The sequence below is a fragment of the Dysidea avara genome, chromosome 6 (genome assembly GCF_963678975.1).
Source record: "Dysidea avara chromosome 6, odDysAvar1.4, whole genome shotgun sequence".
Lineage (NCBI taxonomy): Eukaryota > Metazoa > Porifera > Demospongiae > Dictyoceratida > Dysideidae > Dysidea > Dysidea avara.
Genome location: NC_089277.1, coordinates 25,057,411 through 25,080,088, shown reverse-complemented (window position 1 = coordinate 25,080,088; position 22,678 = coordinate 25,057,411). Strand labels below are relative to the sequence as shown.

Here is a 22,678-nt window from a genome sequence, read left to right as displayed (position 1 = left end):
GCAGCAATGTTCTTTTTCTTCACAACATGGCAGAAAGTGGTGGTGGAGTGTTGCATTCTTATCACCACTGCAACATTGCAATAAAACAATATTCTGAAGTAATGTTTATTGAAAATAGTGCTATTCGGTATGGTGGAGCAATGTATTGTGATCATCACTCTGATGTTACACTAGAAGGAAACATTCCAGTGATATTTACAAGCAATACTGCTGAACATGGCGGGGCTGTCTGTATTTCACAATCCATCCTGAAGTTTGCAAATAATTCTGTTGTAATGTTTAACAATAACAGAGCAATAAGAAATGGAGGAGCTATGTACATTAGCAATAACTTTACTACAACTTTTGATTATGGTTCTTCTATCACATTCAGTAATAATATTGCTAATCGATATGGTGGAGCTATATATAGTGAACTAAGAGATAATGCATACAGTAAGATGTTATTAAACACTACAGGTATTAACTTTACCGGCAATACAGCACTGATAGGTGACTCTGTTTACCTGGATATACCAGCATCATGTGATGATAACTGCTTGAATAGAAGCATTATTGGTGTTTATAAGGAGATTGTAGAAAACAACCAACTGGCTGGGCAGATTTACTCTCCTCCCAGAAAACTAATACTACACAAACCAGCTGTGTGCATTGATCATGATGTCACTAATTGTGGAATATATTTCATAAAGAATATAATGCTTGGTCAAAATATTATCAACCGTGGCTGTGTACTGGACTATTATGATCAACCTGTTGTTGAAACACAATTTATAGTGGATAGTAATGATGAAGATCACACCATTAATGGATCAAATAGTGTGTTAATGTCATGTAATGGGTTACAAGGAATTAGTGTAAAAGGATCTAAAATTTCTGGTCGAACAAACTTTTCGATGGATCTTACTTCCCATTCTGGTAGCCAATCTGACATTTCCATACAATTAATAACTGAACTATCACCATGTCACCCTGGTTTTTATTATGATGACACACCACATGTACAAAGGTGTGTATGCTACGATGATAATGATATAATAACTTGTTCTGATAGTTCATCATTTATCAGGAGAAGCTATTGGTTTGGAGTAGTTGATGATAAATCAACAGTGACAGTTTGTCCCAACAATTACTGTAACTTTACTTGTTGTGAAGACACTAAAGGATTTTATCAACTCTTTCCAGCAAGAATGAATCAGTGTAGTTCACAAAGATCTGGTACTGCTTGTGGTAGTTGTGAAGAAGGCTATACTCTCTCGTTTGATTCTGTAGAATGTGTAAGTGTTGACAAGTGTACCACAGGACAGACAGTATTGGTAGTCACATTATCAATGATATACTGGATAGTCATAGTTATACTGGTGTTTATTATGACATACTATCATGTTGGGATTGGTTATTTGTATGCTATTACATACTATTACAGTATACTAGATATTTTAACGGGTCAAAATTTATATGAATTAAAAGGACTGCTTGAAACTGTTACCACTTTGTCCAGCTTAGTAAAGATCACTCCACAATTTTTAGGGCGACTTTGTTTAGTACACAATATGAATGGAATTGACCAACAATTCATTCATTATACACATCCACTAGCTGTCTCCATCATCATAGCAATAATCTGTCAATCAGCAAGATTATCTTACAAGTTTTCATCATTTATTAGTAGAGGTATCATTCGCACTGTCTGTTATCTCTTGCTCTTATCGTATACTTCTGTAGCCACAACTTCATTACTGTTATTGAGATCACTGACATTTCATAATGTGGGTAAGGTTTACACTTACCTGTCACCTGACATAGAGTACTGTCATGGTCGTCATCTACCATATTTTATTGTAGCAGTGTTATGTACACTAGTGATTGTGATTGGTCTACCACTTGTACTCCTTCTAGAACCACTCCTTAACAAGAAAATCAATTTTACTAGAATGAAGCCATTACTGGATCAGTTTCAAGGATGTTACAAAGACAAGTATCGTTGCTTTGCAGCTTATTATATGATTTGTCGACTTGTTATTATTGTGATAATCATTGCAAATCCATCCAACAATTATCTCTCCCAGTTTTTACTAATCTGTACAAGTGTGATACTGGCTGTTTTAGTGATAATATTAAGACCTTATAAGCACAAAATACTGAACATTTTTGATGGGTTGATCTTACGATTTGTGATACTGGCTACACTGATACCACTTGCTGACAATGTTAGCCAACAATTATCAACAGCTACTATTATTATTGTAATGTTCTTTCCATTGATTTTCTTCATTGCTCTGGAACTGATAGTACACAAAGACACTATAAATATTATTACTACAAAGATCACTGCACATTTTAAGACTGAACCAGCTGCTACCACTAAAGATAACAATGAGGTACCAAGTGGTGATATTGGTATTGTTGTTGATGATAATATGAGGAAGAATGCCATCATCTGTGAAATGTGAGTATACACTGGTTGTCAAGGTTACTAACTTGTTTTAGAGTTATTTATAAACATGCAGGTGTACACTCTATAAAAGTAGGAACATGTTTTGTTAACACAACTGAAAGATCATGAATGACCTTCATATTTATTTGGTCCCTTATGCTTGAATTGAAACAATTCTTACTCTCACTTGTCATTGTTCACTAACTCTCCTCCACTAAACATCTCATTATTAATTCTCTAAGAGAGGTGCCAGAAATCTATACAACTGCCCTATAAAGTCAAAAGCAGTGTGACAGCTTCATTAGAATTTTCTAGTTGTTTAATAAGAATGTCTCGGTCTTTTGAAGTACTGGACTCTCTTCATGTAAAGCAGCTGCTTTTACTGCCTCAATGGTGGCCATCCCATGTCAATATACTCATTATACATAATTCTTACTACGTACCACAATATGTCATTGATCAGAAGTACAACAAGAGTACTACCTCCTCTTTTTATTAGATACTATTGGTTGTATGAATGAACCTGTAGTTTTATTTAGAAGGTACAATAATGTGCTATATTTAGTCTGCATTTATGAGCATTAAAGTCACTACTGAAGTATATACTACAGTACATGTTAGTATGTACTTCTGTAGTGACTTTAATGCTCATAAATGCATGTATAATTATGATAAATTATTTTGTTGTCACATTACATCACATTACATCACATTACATCACATATTGCATCATTTGTTTAAGTAATAGATAATCTTCCTCATTTTCAGTGCTATGGTGTTATAATTTTTAAGTTCTTCGTGACTTTAATCCTTGCATGTATTTAACACCTTTTAAAATATAACTGTTCATGATTAATTCTTGCAAATAATTGCAAAAACTTGCAATAATACTTGCAAAATGAACTTGTAGTTTGGTAACAAAATTTTGAACTGCTTATTTCAAGGTACAATATTACTAGTGAGCTTAAATTCACTACAGAAATTATACTACAATGTATAAAAATTATGGTAAATTATGTTGTTGTTTATATGTAACAGTCCTTCAAATTCAAGTGACGATATTGATGTTACTCGCTTCCGGGAGTCTTTCATGGAGGTGATGGATCAGATAGAAGACTGATGTATCCAATAACAATGACAGTAACAATTATACAATCATGCATACACACTTTTACTGTTTGGTAAACTTGTATTATACTGTAGTTACATATATCCATATAACATGTATTAGATTTGTAATACTGTTGAAAATTTAACATTTATTATTGATTACACCTTTTGTGTTTGAACATGACTAAAAATGATGCAATAAACTATGGTGTGACTGCTCTATTAATTACTGTGTGTAATTATGCTGACTGTTGTATTAGAGTGTTTAAATGCTATGCATCGTAACTATGTCAACTGCTCTTACTATTATGAGAGTATTTCTGGCTTTTGAAATGGACTCTGTGCCACTTTGGGACAAACCTGAAATATATTACCTATTGCATAGGTGGCATTAGGAGCGTGGAAAGGGAGTACACATTTAGGCAGGTGTACATCTATTATGTTAGAATCAGTTTGGTGATACAAAGTGGTGAAAAGAATTTGGATATCTAGAGGTGGACTAAATCACTGGGTCACATATATGGCTGTGTGTATTGTTAAAATTAATTACTGTCATGGTAATAACTACAACCATAAACAAAAGCAATACCATTATTAAGTCTATGGTTTTTGCTGACTGTTAATACGTATAACTAAGGTTTCTGGGTTTTCATTGACTATAAATACAGCATTGTGTTGTTGTGTTGTAGCAGTGTATATGAGTGTTCATGATGGTAACAAGAATTTTATTAAGTGCTTGAATATTGAACCTGCTGTTAAGAAATAGCTACTAAAGGAGTCATTAGCAGTACAACTAGCAATTCAGACAAGCTTACAAATAAGAATGCACCTCCATGTTGCATAGTTGGAAATCACCTTTTTCATTCAACTGGTCATGCATTCTCTAGTGTTACTAGCAATAGTATTGCTACATTGGTATGCGATGTTGTGTTGTCTTCAGTTATGGTCTTAGAAAATCTTGAAAATGTTACAATAGTTGGACAAGGAAACCCCACAGTGAATTGTAATGGTGTTAGAGGGATAAAGTTTGTCTCTTGTAATAATTTCATTATAGAAGGTATCAACTGGGAGAGGTGTGGTTCTAATGACTCATTCTATCCAGGAATGGAGTTTTACAATTTATCCAACATTTTAATTCAAACTTGTTCATTTCATCATTCAACAGCACAAACTGTTGTACTGTCAGAAGTGTCAGGAAATGTGTACATTAATAATTGTCGGTTTACACAAAAAAAATGCCACAATGGTCATGGAGCAGCTATTTACTATGCATCTATCCCTGAACAAAGTACTCAAGTACAGTTGGTAATTAACAATGTAATTTTACTTTAAATGGGCCAGCTGAAAGTGTTGTTTCGAGTGTTGTTTACATTGAGAATTCAAACATTAACACCAATAGCCATCATTCTTTACTACAAAATTCCATACTTATTCTAAACCAAGGAGTGCCCATTTACATTTCACACACCAGTCTAATTCTCAATAACAGTTTGTCATTCAAGGATAACAGAGCCACCGCTGGTGGAGGAATATACTGTAGTAATTATAATATCAAATTTGATGACATGAGCTTCGGTAGCAATTCACTCAGCACTAATGGTGGAGCCATATATCAAATCTATTCCAAAATGTTCTTCACAATGAATGGATGTTTACAAAATAACTCAGCAATGTCATTAATCTCATTTGAAGATAAATCAGTTGTAAAATAAAATAGTAACAGAGCTGAAAGAGGAGGAGCAGCATTTGTTAATACATCCACTACTGTATGATCTCTATCATTGGAAGCTCCAAAGTAACTTTTAATACGTCTTAATAGTACCACAGATTCAGGAGGAGCAGTATATGCACTGCATGATCAGCTTTGTGTTTGGTGGAAACTCAACAGTAGCTAACACTCACTGGAAACAGTGCCACAAGATGGGGAGGAGCAATATTTGTATTTAACTTCACCATTGCATTTCATGAAAGTTCAACTGTGACATTTCATATCAATAGTGTTAGATCTAGAATTGCTGGGGGAAAAAATATAGGCAATTTATCCTGTTTCATGGAATCTCAGCAGTGACATTTAGTAACAACAGTGTTCTATACATGGAGGAGCTGTACATGCGCATGAACATGTTATCATATAGTTTAGTGGAAACTCAACAGTAACATTTGCTGGAAACAGTGCCACAGGTATGGAAGCAGCAATAATTACATATTATCCCAACATTACATTTTATGGAAGTTCAACTGTGGCATTTCATAACAATAGAGCTGGAAATATTGGAGGAGCAGTATTGCATTTGTTGCTGCCATCAAATTTCATAACAGCACAATAGTGACATTATTTTAGTAACAATAGTGCTAAAATTTGGAGGAGCTGTAGTTGTATCTCATGAAAACTCTACCATGCTATATAGTGGAAATGCAACAGTAACATTTACTGGTAATAGAGCCACAAGCAAAGGAGGAGTGTTACACTTATACATACCATGCATGGTCATGCCAATTTTACAGGGAACTCTACAGTGATGTTTTATAATAACAGTGCAGGAAAAGGTGGAGTAGTATAATATAAATAGCCCTCATGAACTGGTATTTCAAGGCAATACCAAATTGAATGTAATGTTTATTAGCCATAGATGGTGGAGCCATATATTATTCAACATTGCTAGGAATTGTATTTAAAGAAAATTCCATGGTTTACTTTTTAAATAACACAGCTTCATTGAGTGGAGGGGCCATTTTCTCAAAAGATAACACTTATATCTGGTTTACAGGATATAAGTGTTATCTTATATCCTGTAAACCAGATAAACAGGATATAAGATAACCATGGCTATATTATGTTGCCATGGTTATACATTCTGTTGCCATGGTTATACATTCTGTTGCCATGGTTATACATTCTGTTGCCACAGAATGTATAACTCCACCATGTTGCCTGGCTATATTGTTGTTAAAATGTGTTGTGTATCCACAACACATTTTAACAACAATATAGCCAGGCAACATGGTGGAGCAATACATTCTGTTAGCAATACTAGTGTAACATTTAATGAAACTTGTTGTGCTATTTTCACAAGCAACACAGCAATGCAACAAGGTGGAGCTTTGTAATTATTTGATAAAAGTGTGCTAACATTTGGTGGTAACTCTAATGTAACGTACAGTAACAATACAACAAGGTGGAGCTGTATATTCTGCACAGCATTCAAATATCTCATTTAAAAGAAATTCTGTCATTACTTTTGAACACAATAATGTTTATTAAGTGGGGTACATTCTACAAAAGCAGGCATATGTATATGTTTTGTTAACACGACTGAAAGATCATGAATTTAGTTATTTAATGATATGTAAACTCTTTTATGATTGAATTGAAACACTTCTTACTCTCACCTGTCATTGTTCACAAACTCTTTATTTTAACCCATGATCCTTACTAGCTCCATTAGAAATTTCTAGCTGATTTATAAGAGTATTTTGGTCTTTTGTGGTACTAGACTCTCTTCATTCAAGATTACTGTAAATCAGTTGCTTTGATGATGGCCAGATCAGATAGAAGACTGATGTAACTGTCCAGTGAGATGAACAATGACAATAACAACTATACAACCATGCATACGCACTTTCAGTGTTTGGTACTCGCATTATACTGTAGTAAAATATAATTATGGTGTTACATTTTGACTGTTTAAGTTTAACAGTTGATTACACCTTTTGTGTTAGAACATGGCTTTAATGATTATCATCATAACACGATGATGGTGGTGCTATTCTAAAGCTACTTCTTTTGATGCAATAAACTACTGCTCTACTAGATAGTTGAATCTAATCCAAAACAGCCAAGCTGTAAAAAAAGAGTGCGGCCCTCAAAAAGGCTATGGTGAAAAAAGATGTGAAATCCAAGGTGGCGGCCAAGAAATGGCTGTGATGGTAGGTTAATGGTAAAAATTTTAATAACAACAATTCAGATGAATTTTGGTGCCGTTTGGTCTTGGCACATAATTCACCTGAAATTTCGTTATTAAAATTTTTACCATTAACCTACCATCACAGCCATTTCTTGGCTGCCACCTTGGATTTCACATATTTTTTCACCATAGCCTTTTTGAGAGCCGCACTCCTTTTTTATAGCTTGGTTGTTTTGGATTAGATTTCACTTCTTTTTGTATTTGTATACCCCAAAGCTGGCCTATGGCCAGCTTTGGGGCTTTTTTAACCTATCTTTTTTTTTCTTTTCCACAGGAAAGAAGAAAAGATGAAGCAGATGAATACTTTAAATATTTCTGATTTTATCAATAAATGTACAAATTATATATAATAATACATATATGTGACCAAATTTGGCAAACCAAGGCTTCCACACACATCCAATATTCTGACTTTAACCAGCTGTATCTTAACTACTCAGCAAGCTATTGGCCTAAACTTTTTACAAAGTCCTTCCATAGCATAGTACAATATCAGGTCAAAATATGAAACTAATGACATACTCCTACATTGAGTTGTGGTACTTCAAAGTCATAAAAGTGGATGTGTGTGGAAGCCTTGTTTTGTCAAGTTCAGTCACATATTTATTACAAAACTCTACATGGTGCATGGTTTCTTTGCAACTGAACACTCTACAAGGTGAGTCCTTCTAGCTGATCTCTCTACATGGTGAACTGTTTGTAACTGAACTATCTACAAGGTAGCTTCTTCTAGCTGATCTCTCTACAGGATGATTTGTTTGTAGCTGAACTCTCTACAAGGTAACTTCTTCTAGCTGATGTCTCTACAGGGTCACTAGTTAGTAGCAGAACTCTCTACAAGGTGACTTCTCCTAGCTGATCTTTCTACAGGGTAATTTGTTTGTAGCTGAACTCTCTACAGGTGATTTGTTTGCAGCTGAACTCTCTACATGATGGTTTCTTTGTAGCTGAACTCTCTACAAAGTAACTTCTTCTAGCTGATGTCTCTACAGGGTCACTAGATAGTAGCTGAACTCTCTACAAGGTAACTTCTTCTAGTTGATCTTTCTACAGGGTAATTTGTTTGTAGCTGAACTCTCTACAGGTGATTTGTTTGCAGCTGAACTCTCTACATGATGGTTTCTTTGTAGCTGAACTCTGTACAGGGTAATTTCTTCTAGCTGATCCCTCTACAGGGCGATTTGTTTGTAGCTGAACTCTCTACGTGGTGATTTCTTTGTAGCTCAACTCTCTACATTGTATGTGGGTATTTATCCACTGAATATACATCCTAGAAATGAAGAATTGCTTTATAAAATTAAACATCTATGCCTTGCAATTTCGAATCCCTTTGCTTTCTAGTCTTGTGCTACACTGACTCAAGCTGTCAAGCAAAGTGATGGTTACGCCGTAGTTCACAAGCTGAATGAAGCAGCATATAATGCGCCATATATGTAGTATGGACAATACACAAAATGAATAATGTTGAGCACATCTAGTTAATTAATAATGTACACATGACATGCGAGGATAAGTCGCTAACAAGGAATGATCGAATTTCAAGTGGCAGTTTCTGATGAAGATTTCGTTTTTGTTAATACACAAGCAAAACATACTTTAGTTGTAATAATCTGCTAGAGATTACATGAACACAAAAATGATCAATTTACAAATTGATTAATGCATTGGAAATACCATTCCATCTAAATTTTTTTTAAAAACAATAGTATCATAATAATGTGTATAGCTGACAAAAATGGATGTGTGACACAATAATCTGTCAAACAACACTGGAGCTGTTTGCTCATTTGGTACACACTACACAAGTAAGTTCTTTATCACTACAAGGAATGAAGTGATTGCAATATGCCTCAACTGTGTAGAAGAGATACCCATCAGTATCTGCTCCACTACCTGGGATCTGTTCTAAGCTTTTATCCATACATGTATACTGTGTAGCTGCTGAACTAGTATGACGTCCGGCCATAAGGTAACCGTGGTACTCAGTATTCCATCCTGGAGGACACTCATAATGAGAAGGGATCATTATCTTGTTAGTACGTCCATAAGCCTGGCAGAGTGAACATGGAACATTACGATTATCAGCATGATCAATTGGACTATTAGCATGAAGTTGGTACTCTGCTCCAAATAACTTAGCGTATCCTTGATAACCAGATTGTGATTTAAGGTATTGAGGATTAGGTGGTAAACACAGTGGATCAACTGCAGCTCCTGCATCTCTATAGCCTGATCCAGCTACAACTCCAGAGTAAATGGTATCTGCTCCATTGGGACAAGTAGAATTACCCCATCTAACATAGGTGACTACACCAGGTTGACAGTTACACTGTTTGTTATCAGCAACAACAGGTGGTTTAGTAGGCTTTTGTGTAGTCTGTCTAGTGGTCCTGATATTTGGTCTAACAATGATCTTTGATTCCAATTGTTGTAGTTTAGCAAGTAGGTAAGAGACTAGTGGAGAATTTTTATCATCATCAGTGACCTCCACAGCATCAGTGAGGAAGAAGGACACAGCAAACAACAGTACAACGAAAACTGTGAGCTTCATTCTTGACACTAACTGTTACAGCAATACACCTAGTGTGCATACACTCTTCTTTTATAGGCACACTAGCAATGATGATGTCAGCATGTCATAGTCAAACACAGCACAGCTATCACCATATGTGAGATAGGTAACAACATGTAAATCATGTGACCAGGTAGAGTAATGTCTACTTCAGCACATCAATCCAAATATATACACTCTGTGAGACAAGCATAAGAAAATGACTTATATTAGCTATGCACTTCATATAATAGCCTACAAGCTACCATAGCAATGGTGATGACCACACACATGCACACAAAGCCAAAAGCAAAGGAAAGCCTCTGGCAGCCATGCAAAACACAACTATTTCCGAGCGTACCAGCACTGTGCATCACTCAGGCACTCGAGTCTTGCAAAGGAAAATTCCCCTGGGGCAGGACTACTGTAGTAACCTGCAGGAGGCTAGGTCTCATGACAAGAAGCCGCAGAACTCAAAGTTCTACAACAACCCCAACACTGCTAACTGAGACAGGGACAGTTGGGCATTTGTTTCCTCAGTTAACAGCTAACACCAGGTACCATTTGATGTTACAGCTGGGTGGGCTGCTTTCCCAGTTGACACCAGGTCACCATGCAGGTCCCTATATACAGCTGCATGAGTAGACTAAAGCAATGTGAGTAAAGTTTCTTGCTCAAGGAAATAGCAACAACACCAACTTGGCATTGATCCTGGAACCTTTCAATTTCCAGGCTGGTGCTCTAGCCACGTACACACACAAGCACCACCACCAGCACACAAGAACTGAAGTACTGTTTTAAAAATACAGTTCTGGTAATGTATACCATGTTGTTTTAATGTATCTGTTATGAATAAGATTGAAAAAGTAATGACAAAAGAAATTAACAGATCTAAATTTGCCATTATCACCTTTGTCAAAAATAATAAAATGGAAGAGTTTTGAATAGTAGCATGCAAGACACATGAGTGGCATGATGTGTCACATGACATCCCTAATCAAAACTTAATTGCAAACCACTCACCATATCACCACAAAAGGGGGTAATTTACAGAGTGTATGCTGATACAGCAAGTAGCTATGAGGTTATTTTTCAATGGTTTCAGGTGATGTAATGCAAAAGATGGAAAAATGCATAGCGATTGGGTAAACCTAGATTTTGAACATATGTTGTATTGTGCTTGAAGGTGTGAAGTACATTAGAAAACAAGGTGGAGTATATGAGATTTATTACCCACCCAAAACAGCCTAAATAGAGTCTAATACTGACATATTTTTAGGAACATAGTATTTATAAGTTTAATGACTGGTTAGATCACCTGGCATAATTTTAGACTATGGTACAGCTCATTTAGAGGGTTACTAAATCACTTACTCACCTGACATGCTCATTTAGTCACCTACACATGTTCATTTAGTAACCCGCCCTCAGGCAATTTTGTACTTGAAAAATAATTATAACACGAAAGATACACTGGAGTGCTTGATAATACTGTGATACAATTCTCCTCCGTGTTCTGCGAATAACTCTGGACAAATAGTAGACTAAACGGCGTATCTACTGTAGCTCTAGCCGTTATTCTGGTTACCGGTAGAATAATTATTTTTGTGGGCGCTGTAAGGACTTCAGGAAGAAACCGTTCTGCCGTTCTGCATTGCCCACCCTAATGCTCTGGCTATAAAGGTATGTACTTTAAACCATAGTCTAAATAAGTTAGACACCGCGACCAACGGGAACTAAGCGATTTAGTAACCCCTCTGGCCCTTAGTAGCGCCCTCGCTGCGATCGGGACGCTACAGCCTCGGGCCATCGGGGTTACTAAATCGCTTAGTTCCCTTGGTCTTGGTGTCTAACTATTATATAGTGTATGTACTTGTAGACCTTGAACTGCATAGTTACATTTCCTTCACAGTATGTCTTTTTCATGATTATCTATATTACAAGACTGAAAAGCCGTCCGTCCGTCTGTCTGCATTCCATTTGATGTCAGGCATGTACTCTTGAACCGCTGCACGTTTCGAAGCGTCTTTGTGTCTAAATAAGCGCTCATTATCCAGCTCTACAATGACGGTTTCGAAAAGTTCGTGCAAGCTATCGTTTGTCCGTTACCGCTCTTTAAACGCGAAGGTGTAAAAGAAAAGTGGCTTAAATTCTTTCTATAAACCGCAAGTAGACACCTATCTCAGTCCATTTGTACAGGTCTTTATAAGACAAAAATAAAGGTGTAGCCTCAGGTGGTGGGCAGGTAGGTGAATGGGTTAGACAGCTGCCTTACGTGTAGAAGTTGCGGGTTCAATTCCAGTTGGTGATAACTTTTTTTTTTTTTTCGATTTGGGCACCTTCTCAGTACACTTGTTTTTCGTTCAGGTACCTTTTCAGTGCACCTTTTAGTCACTCTGGGTACCTTTTGAAACTTCAATGTGTACCGTGAGTTAGAATCCTGTACTGTATATGACTGTAAACACATGATCATACATGTTACATTTGCCGAGACTGTACACATGTGATATTGCAAATTCAAATTTCATTTGATGTGCTGTGTAAGCATGCCGCCTAAGCGAAAACGATTGTCTACCTTTTGTGCATCTCAAGCAAAGAGACACAAGCAGAACCAAAGATTAGATCCAGCGAAGAGACAGGAAGAAGCAGAACGACAAAGACTGCGCCACCAGGAGGCTTCAACTCGAGCTACCACCTCAACCAGTGCCAGGTGTGAAGTCGACTCACAACATAGACGAAGACAACGTGACGCAGAAGCCCATCGTGTGGCCCGCCAGGACGAAGAAAGAAGATCACAGGAACGGATCCGCGATGCATCTGCCCGTCGACTGGCGCGTGAGGACCCAGCCACCAGAGAAGAACAACAGCGCAATACAGCTGCCCGTTGACTTGTGCGTGAAGACCCAGCTACAAGGAGGGAGGAGCAACAACAAAATACAGCTGCTCATCAAGAATCTCGGGCTGATCCACGCTACAAAGCTCAGGAGCAGCAGGCTAACACCACACGCAGACAACAGGTACGTGCAAGCACACACCCAAGCTTTAGGGGGTTTAACTATCAGCCACACAACTTCTTCAACACTACAGATGTAGGCGCACTTAGTGTAGAATGCGCACACTGTGGCGCATTAAAATTTCCCGAGGAGACGGAATCCCTTTGTTGCTTGAAGGGAAATGTCCAGTTAGAGGCATTTCCACAGCCTCAGTCATTCTTAAGACACCTGTATGAAGGTACGGACTCGGCAGGTAGACATTTTCTACATAACATACATAAGTACAATAGTGCATTTCAAATGACAAGCTTCGGCTGTAACGAGATAACTATGGCTGGCTTCAATCCTTCTTTTAGAGTACAGGGTCAGGTCTATCATCGTATAGGTAGTTTAGTTCCATCAGCAGGTGAGTCTCCTAAATTTTCCCAAATTTATTTTATTGACAATTAGCAAACTGAATTAGCTACTAGATGTGGAATAGTTGATGGGTTAAGGCTTGACATAGTTAGGGGCATTAATGAGCTTTTGCATGACAATAATCACTATGTTCAGCTTATTAAAGTAGCTAAAGAAATATTTGAGCAGCATGATGAGCCAGCGAATATTAGGGTAGTGATTAACGAGAACAAACGGCCCATAGGAGAGCATGCTAGGAGGTATAATAGCCCGATGTGTGACGAGGTAGGAGTGCTATTGTCTAATGATAATGTAAATAATAGGGACATAGTTTTGCACTGTAGGGATGGGTCTTTGCAGCGCATTTATGAACTTCATAGGGGATATGATCCTTTGCAGTATCCTTTACTCTTTTCCTATGGCACTGATGGATGGCACATCAACCTGAAATTGGCTAAAGGTAGGAAATTAACAGCCATGGTGTATTACCGCTACCACATCATGGTTAGGCAGCAAGTGCCTGTAATGCTTAAGGCTAAACGGCTTTTCCAGCAATTCCTGGTTGACACCTACTGTAAGATTGAAACTGAGCGCTTACAGTTTCTCAGGCGTGAACAGAAGTCACTATGTGCTGATTGCTACCAGGATTTGCAGGATGCAATGGTAGATGGGGATGGTGACCCCAGGAATGTTGGTCGTAGGGTCATTCTACCATCATCATTCACTGGTGGACCACGCTACATGCATGAGCGTCAGCAGGACGTAATGACTTACGTTAGGAAGTATGGCCACCCCGATCTCTTCATCACCATGACCACCAATCCTAATTGGCCGGAGATTAGGAACAATCTACTACCAGGTCAGGAGCCTCTGGACCGTCCAGACTTAGTGGCACGTGTGTTTAGGCTTAAGGTGAAGAAATTGTTAGAGATGTTCACAAAGGAGATGATTTTTGGGAAACCACGGGCAATGGACTTACAGCATTGATTTGAACTCTTTTCTACACATGCATAAACAGCAGAGTGGAGCATTTTTGGTTTTTCCTGTACAGCAAAGAAATAAAGAAAAGGCTGGCAGGTTTTTCCCATGAGTTGTCTTGGGCTGGATGACTCAAAATTTTTTGTTTATATTTATTATTATTTCTTGCTAGCCCCCACTGTTATATTTTGTAAAGCGGTTATATTTTGTCATAACAGAATCATTGTAGTGCAGATTACAGTAATTCATGGTGTCTTTGGATGATAGAATTCGAGCGATGTAATGAATATCTGAAGTCACAAAATATTCCAATACTATACGTGCATACCCCTAACAATATCATTAACCCCAGCCCCTGTTAATTATGAAATGATTAATAATGCCTCAATCAATTTATATTAGAATATTATGTATCAATCAACTAGCTATTAATCAGTAGCTAAACATGTTAATCAGTCACTTGCGGTAAACATAGTAAATGACACCATTGCTGAACTTCATGTCAAAAGGATCCACCTTGATCAGTGCCTTCTTAGTGATCTTCTCCATTGGCAATTCAGCAATTTTCATTTACTATGTCATCAAAAGCACTCAGACAAAGTCTATCATTTTCGCCCTTGATCGTCAGTTGAGCAAAGATGGCTTTATCCAATCAGATTCATCATACAGTCACTAAGGAAGTTGTTGCTAAGTATCTTATGTTGAATTTAACCAATCAAATTCACTATACAATCACAAAGAAGTTGTTGCTAAGTAGATATTGACCAGGCCCCCTCCAACATAGCATAGTACCTTATATAGGTGTAAAAACTTAATGTGTTGTTTATCATCTTGCTAATGAAATAGCTCAGCTATACATGCCTAACAGCAAAACTATGGGATTATGTAGTCAACAACAATGCCTATCCCATGCAATAGAATGGACATGGCTGTCACCAATGGCAACAGGCATAGCTACCCTCACAGTTCCTTACACTGAGATGCTGGACAAAGTGCCATCTATCATGCTGCACTATATACATAGTAGCTATCTTGCACAATCCCACTGTATAGCTACCAAGTGAATTCATATCTATATGATTCAATAACCCTATCACTTACAGTGTATACAAATACAGTAACCAAATCCTTAATTCTATGGTATGCAGTGTCTACAAAACCCTATGCCTGGAATGACATTCTTACAGTGCCTCATGTGTCATTACTGAATTATCACCAGTCCATTACTGATGTAAACAAATAAACTGTAATTTCATTTAATTTCTATATGTATACCACCCTGCACGATAGAGCAGGTACTACAGCTAGTACTATATATAGCCATAAGGAGGGACAACCATGTATTTAAAATAGCTGAGTCATATCATATATGTATATGTAGTGGCTTTAAAACTGTCAATGCTTGCTGCTTATATCTAGACACTATAGACAGCTGTTAGCATACCAAATTCCTACTGAAATGATTTAATAGCAAATGTTACACACATGTAATCATCATATGCATGCTGTTAAGGACACACTGCAAGATTCATGCCTGATCATGTGAACAATCATGTTCAGATATTACATCAGCAGCAACAACAAATTACATACAGTAGTAATACACTGCGCCGTAATTTTGTTGTAAAATAATTTTCATATACCAAAATTATATGAAAATTTCTTACACAAAAAATTTGCAAATGATCGAACTACTGTAATAGAACAGTCATTCACATAAACATCAAATTTTTTTGGCATGAAAATAAAACGAATTATGGTACGTATGTGGCGATTGCACCTCGGCATAGTGTAAGGAAAGTGAACTCTTTGTCAATACAAGGAATGAACTAAGCTTCAACTGTATACAAGAGTTTTCCATTAGTACTAGATCCACTGCCTGGAACCTGTTCTAGGCTTTTATCTACACATGTAATTGTGTAGCTACTTTGTGATTATAACCTCCAGCCATAAGGTACTCAGTATTCTTTCCTGGAGGACACTCATAACGAGAAGGGATCATTATCTTGTTAGTACTTCCATAAGCCTGGCAGAGTACACATGGAATGTTACAATCATGGCTATGGTCTAGTGGAGAACCTCCTGTTTCCTATACATATTATAGTCTGCTCCGTACACTGCATGGTGCATATGTTTGATACCCTGGCTGGGATTTAAGGTACTCTGTTGGTTGGAAGGTATACACAGTGGATCAACTAGCTCCTATATGTTCATACCACAATGATCCAGCTACAACTCCAGAGTATATGGTATCTACTCCGTATATAAAGGACAAGTAGAATTATCCCATCTAACATATGTGACTACACCAGATTGATAGTTACACTGCTGCTGCTGTTTGTTGTTGACATCAGTGGCAATAGATTTCTCTGTGGCCTGTCTAGTAGTCCTGTTGTTTGTTCTAACCATGATCTTTGATTCCAATCATTGCAGCTTAGCAAGTAGGTAAGAGACTAGTGGAGAATTGATATGATAGATGTAACAGTTGAAACTGAGTAGAAATGGTTACAGAATTGTTCAAAGTGTACATATAATTATTATAATGTGATTGGATCTGCAAAAAGGGTCTTAGAGCCTTTCCGAATTTTCAAGGTTGATAAGTCATAACACATCATGTGTTTAACCTATTGTTTTAACATTACATCGAGCAATGGTGCAATGTTAGGAGTGTAAGGTGACCAAATTTCAGGCTGGTACTGTACTCATAAATCAAGTTAAGGATTGTCAAGTACATGCAACTGGAAAGGCTATAAGACCACTTTTTGCAGATCCGGTCACATATTTACGTAGTTCTTGTATCTTCATCGGTGACCTCCACAGCATCAGTGAGGAAGATGACAGCAAACAAAAGCACAACAAAAGCCTTGAATACCATGGTTGGTTGATGCTATAGCTACAATACTACCAAACCACTCAATTCAAAGGCTTGACTATGTGCTGTACTCTCCAATTTATAGGTATTCTATGATTAAATGCTGTACAACCAAATGAGGTAAAATATGTCTGTTTGGTAAACTGCTTATAATAGTTCGATTCGGTCATCAACCCCAGAATGGCATCCTGTGGAGATCAGTCATGATGTAGCGAAAAAGAAAATTTTAGAGTAGTTCTTATTGCAGCTTCTTTGATGAAATGTGTGCCCATTAGCAACCATACCAGCTAAGGTCCAGTTTCACTTATAGCCGCATGGCACAGTTACAGATGACATAGCAATACAGTGGGGCCTGTGTATAATGGTCACTTTCCTTAGGCTAGAAAATCTCTGCTAGCCAATATGTAGTTCAGATAGGTGGATGCTTAATGTAGACTACAAAGCATAATTATAATATCTATGCAACAATAATAATGGGACATCATCAATGGTGGATCCAAGATGGGGCATTTGGGACAAATGCCCCCTCCCCCTCACCTTGTGGAGGAGCCAGCCATGTATCTGATTAAATAGCTAATAAACTTTATGTCAGGCCAAGATCAGTTTATCAACTCATGAAAATATGCACATTTTACTGGCATTTATTACAAGTTCACCTGAAACCAAAATGAATCAAACTGTAAAATTGTCACCCAGCACCTTTGTGCATACTAATAAGCTCCTCTAGAATAATTATGGTGTTGCTGTTGTTTAAGACATTCAGAGCACTTTAAGACTTCACAACCATCTGAAAAGGCCAAAAATATAATGACAAAAATATACAGTGAGACACTACTAAGAGATTATTTGCTGCTTCAAAAATGCAGCACTGAACTAGAGAATCTGGCTCTCCCCAACCGCCTACAACTTACTCCGTTTGTGCCCCTCCCCTTTCCAGCTCCTAGATCCGCCCCTGATCATGACATGGTCATTATACATAAAAATCCTGAGGGGTCTAGGTCATTGTTAACAAAAGTTCCACTGTAAAATTAAATAAAGCAAACTTATACTGTGCTGTGTGGCAAACAGTTTGCTTGTTATGTGGCCGGATTTGCAAAGAGATCTTCCACACACATCCAATTTACCAACTTTGATGACTCATAACTTCAGATTGGGAAAAGCTATTGACTTGAAATTTGGTCAGTAGTGAGCACCAACATATTGTAGTTTAGTGGATGGAACAAATTATTATATATGTGACTGGATGTACGAAAAGGTACCTTTTTCACACACAAAATTTGACCCATTTTTTGAACTTTAAAGCTTCATAACTTTTTGATCATGGCATATAATTGTTTGAAATTATCAAAGAATGTAGCTACAGTATCTGGCTACATTTTGATACTAAGAGAAAGTTAATCAGTATAAGGAGTCAAGTGTTACATCACTTTGTTTGCTGGTATGTCAAATGTGTGGAAAAGGTACCTTTTTGCAAATCCGGTCACATATAATAAGTTTCTTGAGTACTGGATTATAGTCTTCTGAGTTTGTAGAATTGGATATGTGTGGAAGTTCCCTTTTCACAAATCTGGTCATATGTAATAAAGCATATTAGGGGTGAAATGAATATCAAATTTAATATTCTTCATATTAATGAACAAATTATTCTTTAAGAACTTTTTGTATATAACTAGGTTCTCAAAGGGACACATGTGTTTGTCTATAACAGATGATTATATTAATTACAGTTTAAAAATAATGACAGCTTTCAAATTTCATTAAATGTGTAGTTAATTGTCTGATTAACAAACAATGAATATTTCTCAAGTATTTCTTAACAAACGAATAATGAATAGCTATTTGTTTCATTAAAGCTAGGGATGAGCCTATTTTGCTTTTTCCATCTATTTTTCTTTCCAGCAATTCTTTTATTTCTCACCTATTTTGCTCAATATTTTACTCGACACTTTTCTATTTTGCTGAGCATCAGTAAAAATTAATTGCAGTATCTCAAGCTTACAAGCATGTGTGACTGCTCTATTAGAATATTTCGTACATAGTGACTGCTTTATTAGAGTACCATATAGCGAGTTTTTCTCGCGGATAAATTTAATTGCGAACATAAAATCATGCGACACTTAATCTCGCGAGGTGACAAATTCGCGACATTAAATTCCTCGTATGAATTTATTACCCGTTGTAATAAATGTTTGCGTAGGAGATGGGAAGCAGTGAAATTTGATCTCTGCCGTGTTTCTTATGCTTGTATCCACGATGAATTGATTCAGGCGCCTGAAGTTCGTCAGGAACGGGGACGGCAGCCACGTTCAGCAATGTTTGGTGAAGAAACACGTGTTGTGTAGGGGAACGATCAACTGATCCAATTGTAATAAACGATCAGCAAGCTGTTATGTACAAACAAGCACCTGGTTTGTTGTTGAACGTTCCAACACGACATTTTTACAAGCACTAAAAACCTCGCAATAAACAAAATTTCACGTGATAAAATATGTCGCGAATTTTAATATTACGAAATTCCCAAAACGCGAGAGAGAAACCATCACAAATGATGAAAATGTGTACAAATAAATACGCATGTGGGCCCTCGGTCAACATGCGACCACTAAAAGGACCACAAATGGAACTAATGTGGGCATGGCAAGGGAAAATACAAAAAAAAAATACAATTATATGGATGTTAGCTACTTAATTAGGGTTCCACTCCCTACAGTCCTTCGCCAAGAATATTCTCCTGGATGCCAACATACTGGCAGAAGCAGCAGTATCTAGAAGTTTCTTGATGGCTGACCTTGATGGTTTCACTACAGGATGGACAAAAGTTAATAAATTCAGCAGATTCGTGACTGTGGATGGTTGGTACTGGCCTAGGACAGATATCTCAATTGTGTCATAATAGGTAGAGATGTTTAGATGGTCAAATTCAGATTAAAGTCCTTGCGATAAAAACCCACTATACGGTATTTCGATCTTTAGTCACCATTTCTTGTATATGAGCATATATAATAGACGATATGCACACTCTATTACTCAAACGAAAAATGATCAATTAAGCGTAGACGGCGCAAACTCGACGGTAACTTAAAAGCGGAAGTCCCATACAAAAGTATGGGAAGCAAATGCGGCTCGAGCAATAACTCACCACTCGAGCTAAGGACAGGCCATCTCGCTTGCCATACACTTCTTTTGCACGGAAAGAAATGTATGGCAAGCGAGATGGCCTGTCCTTTGCTATGTAGCACAAAAACTATTCAAATCAACACATCACATCACTAACCAAAGTTCAAACTGTAGACAAGATTACAGCATACTGGCAGCAAATTAAAAGGTAGATCAGAGGTATATTATAGGCTCAAGTAGCTATGCCAACAGCAATATATCATGTAAACATTATAATTATAGACATAATTGATTGCTATTAGTCTGCCACATCCTGCTTAGTGAAACATTTAAAGTAAATACAAAATCTCCTCAAGAAGCTTATAAAATTAGAGCGTATAGCACAACAGTTAATTACAAAGTGCTAGTGGAGGTACAGTCAATGTACAGGGGGTTACTATTCAGTGGACTGGACTACTGGACTGAAACACTGGACTGGACTACTGGACTGACATATTTTTGGTTTTTACACATTCTGAGGTTGGATCGTGCTAGTAAGAACCCTTTGGGTACCTGCAGCCCACTTCTAAACACTGAAGACAAACAGTGGAATATGCGAAAACTGTCTCTTAATAATTTCGCTACTGTTCATTATGCCACTATACAACACTTATTCCTTACCTGGTGTGTAGTAATGCTGCAGGCAGTGCAGGGAACTGAATATGACAGCAATAGTTAACCAGTGATCAACTAGCCAGTAGACAATCTTTCGAGATATCCTTGAGGAGCAAGCTAGTCTCGCCAGCATGGCCAGACCTCTCTAGTCAGTGTAGGGGCTTACCAATTAGAGATTTTTCAGCATGGGCGCTTATAATCTTTATTTGATAAGCCCCTACACTGAAACAGCAAGACTAGTGAGAGCAAGACTAATGAGACTAGCTTGTTCCTCAAGCTTGCTCTAAGGATATATCTTGAAGGATATTGCCTACTGACTAGTTGATTGCTGGTTAACTATTGCTGTCACATTCACTGGCGGAATTCCCTGCACTGCCTGTAGCATTACTACACACGGACACCAGGTAAGGAATAAGTGCTGTATAGTAGCATAATGAACAGTAGTGAAATTATTAAGAGACAGTTTTCGCATATTCCACTGTTTGTCTTCAGTGTTTAGAAGTGGGCTGCAGGTGCCCAAAGGGTGTTTACTAGCAAGACCCCATAAATCCAACCATAGAATGTGCAAAAACCAAAAATATGTCAGTCCAGTAGTCCAGTCCAGTGTTCCAGTCCAGTAGTCCAGTCCACTGAATAGTGACACCCCAATGTACATATTTATGTACTGTTAAACTGGGACATGGAAGAGGAGGTACAACTGCAAAAGCTTGATTGGTACTAACTGTGGTATTGTCAAGATAATCTCTAAGGCCTACAGACCATTTCATCTTGAACTATCAGACTATATCAAATACAGTGCTGGACGATATTAAATTTCTTGAATGTCAAAACAACTTGCAATTGACAGTTGTAGCATTGTGAAAATTCCATGTAAGACCACATACTACCTCACATAGTAGCAGCACTATCTTTAGCTAGAAAATTAAAATGTGAATTACTGAAAAAATTTCATTTAAAACATCCAATCAGACACTAGTCAGGATGTAGCAACAAACTTGCTAGCTAGTTTGTATTGCAGCTTTAAAGGTTTCCTTGTTGAAAAACTTCTCCTTTGGCAGCTGTGTAGTGCATAAATTATTATAGTGGTATAAAGATTAGACACTATCTAACAAAATTAACACATAGTGTACATCACTAACTGAAGTTCAATTCTAAACCACTGTAAAGATATCAGCTTCATCATCTTCACCTCTGATGTAGGGAAACCATCATGCTGCGCTACTGTGATTTGACTTTGCTGTCAATAAGAACTAATGGGACACAATTAAAAGGAGGGAACAGGTTAAGTCCATGAAGGGTACTGTGGTATACCAGTTGGGCTGAAACAGTGATATCTAACAGCAAAAAATTCAAGCCCATAGCTTTAGCCATTATTGTCAAGTTCTGCTAGTCTAAAGGAATCAGGCAGAGCAGGCAGTTTATATTAGATAGTCAATCAGTCAAAATTCTGCTAAATATTTTTCTTAGAATTCAGTAGCAAAACTTTGCATTTTGGGCCACTCTGTAGACACTTTACAGCTTACCAATACTGCCAAGACATTTGGTAATAGGATCGAAAAGCCCATTATCTTCATGATTCCTAATATATAATACCAGTACAGTGGA

General features: G+C 37.3%; 2 protein-coding genes across 2 annotated transcripts; one reads left to right on the top strand and one right to left on the bottom strand.

The window, feature by feature from the left end:
- The first annotated feature begins 26 nt into the window (after window positions 1–26).
- On the top strand, window positions 27–3,614 carry LOC136259354 (uncharacterized). Its single transcript, XM_066052849.1, has 2 exons — window positions 27–2,449; window positions 3,476–3,614. The coding sequence occupies exons 1-2, from the start codon at window positions 27–29 to the stop codon at window positions 3,555–3,557; spliced, it is 2,505 nt and encodes an 834-aa protein (XP_065908921.1). The 3' UTR covers window positions 3,558–3,614.
- A 5,579-nt stretch (window positions 3,615–9,193) lies between these two features.
- LOC136258415 (uncharacterized) lies at window positions 9,194–11,803 on the bottom strand. The gene is made up of 2 exons (XM_066051729.1): window positions 11,546–11,803; window positions 9,194–10,262 (listed from the first exon to the last, which is right to left on the bottom strand). Exon 2 carries the CDS (start codon window positions 10,061–10,063, stop codon window positions 9,296–9,298), a length of 768 nt encoding a protein of 255 aa, XP_065907801.1. The 5' UTR covers window positions 10,064–10,262; window positions 11,546–11,803; the 3' UTR covers window positions 9,194–9,295.
- Window positions 11,804–22,678: the final 10,875 nt, after the last annotated feature.

Bases quoted from the DNA above. Each gene is read 5' to 3' on its own strand.
- LOC136258415 (XM_066051729.1), bottom strand. From the start codon at position 10,063: ATGAAGCTCACAGTTTTCGTTGTACTGTTGTTTGCTGTGTCCTTCTTC.
- LOC136259354 (XM_066052849.1), top strand. From the start codon at position 27: ATGGCAGAAAGTGGTGGTGGAGTGTTGCATTCTTATCACCACTGCAAC. The intron at 2,450-3,475 runs GTGAGTATACAC...TATATGTAACAG, and splicing joins AATGCCATCATCTGTGAAAT to TCCTTCAAATTCAAGTGACG.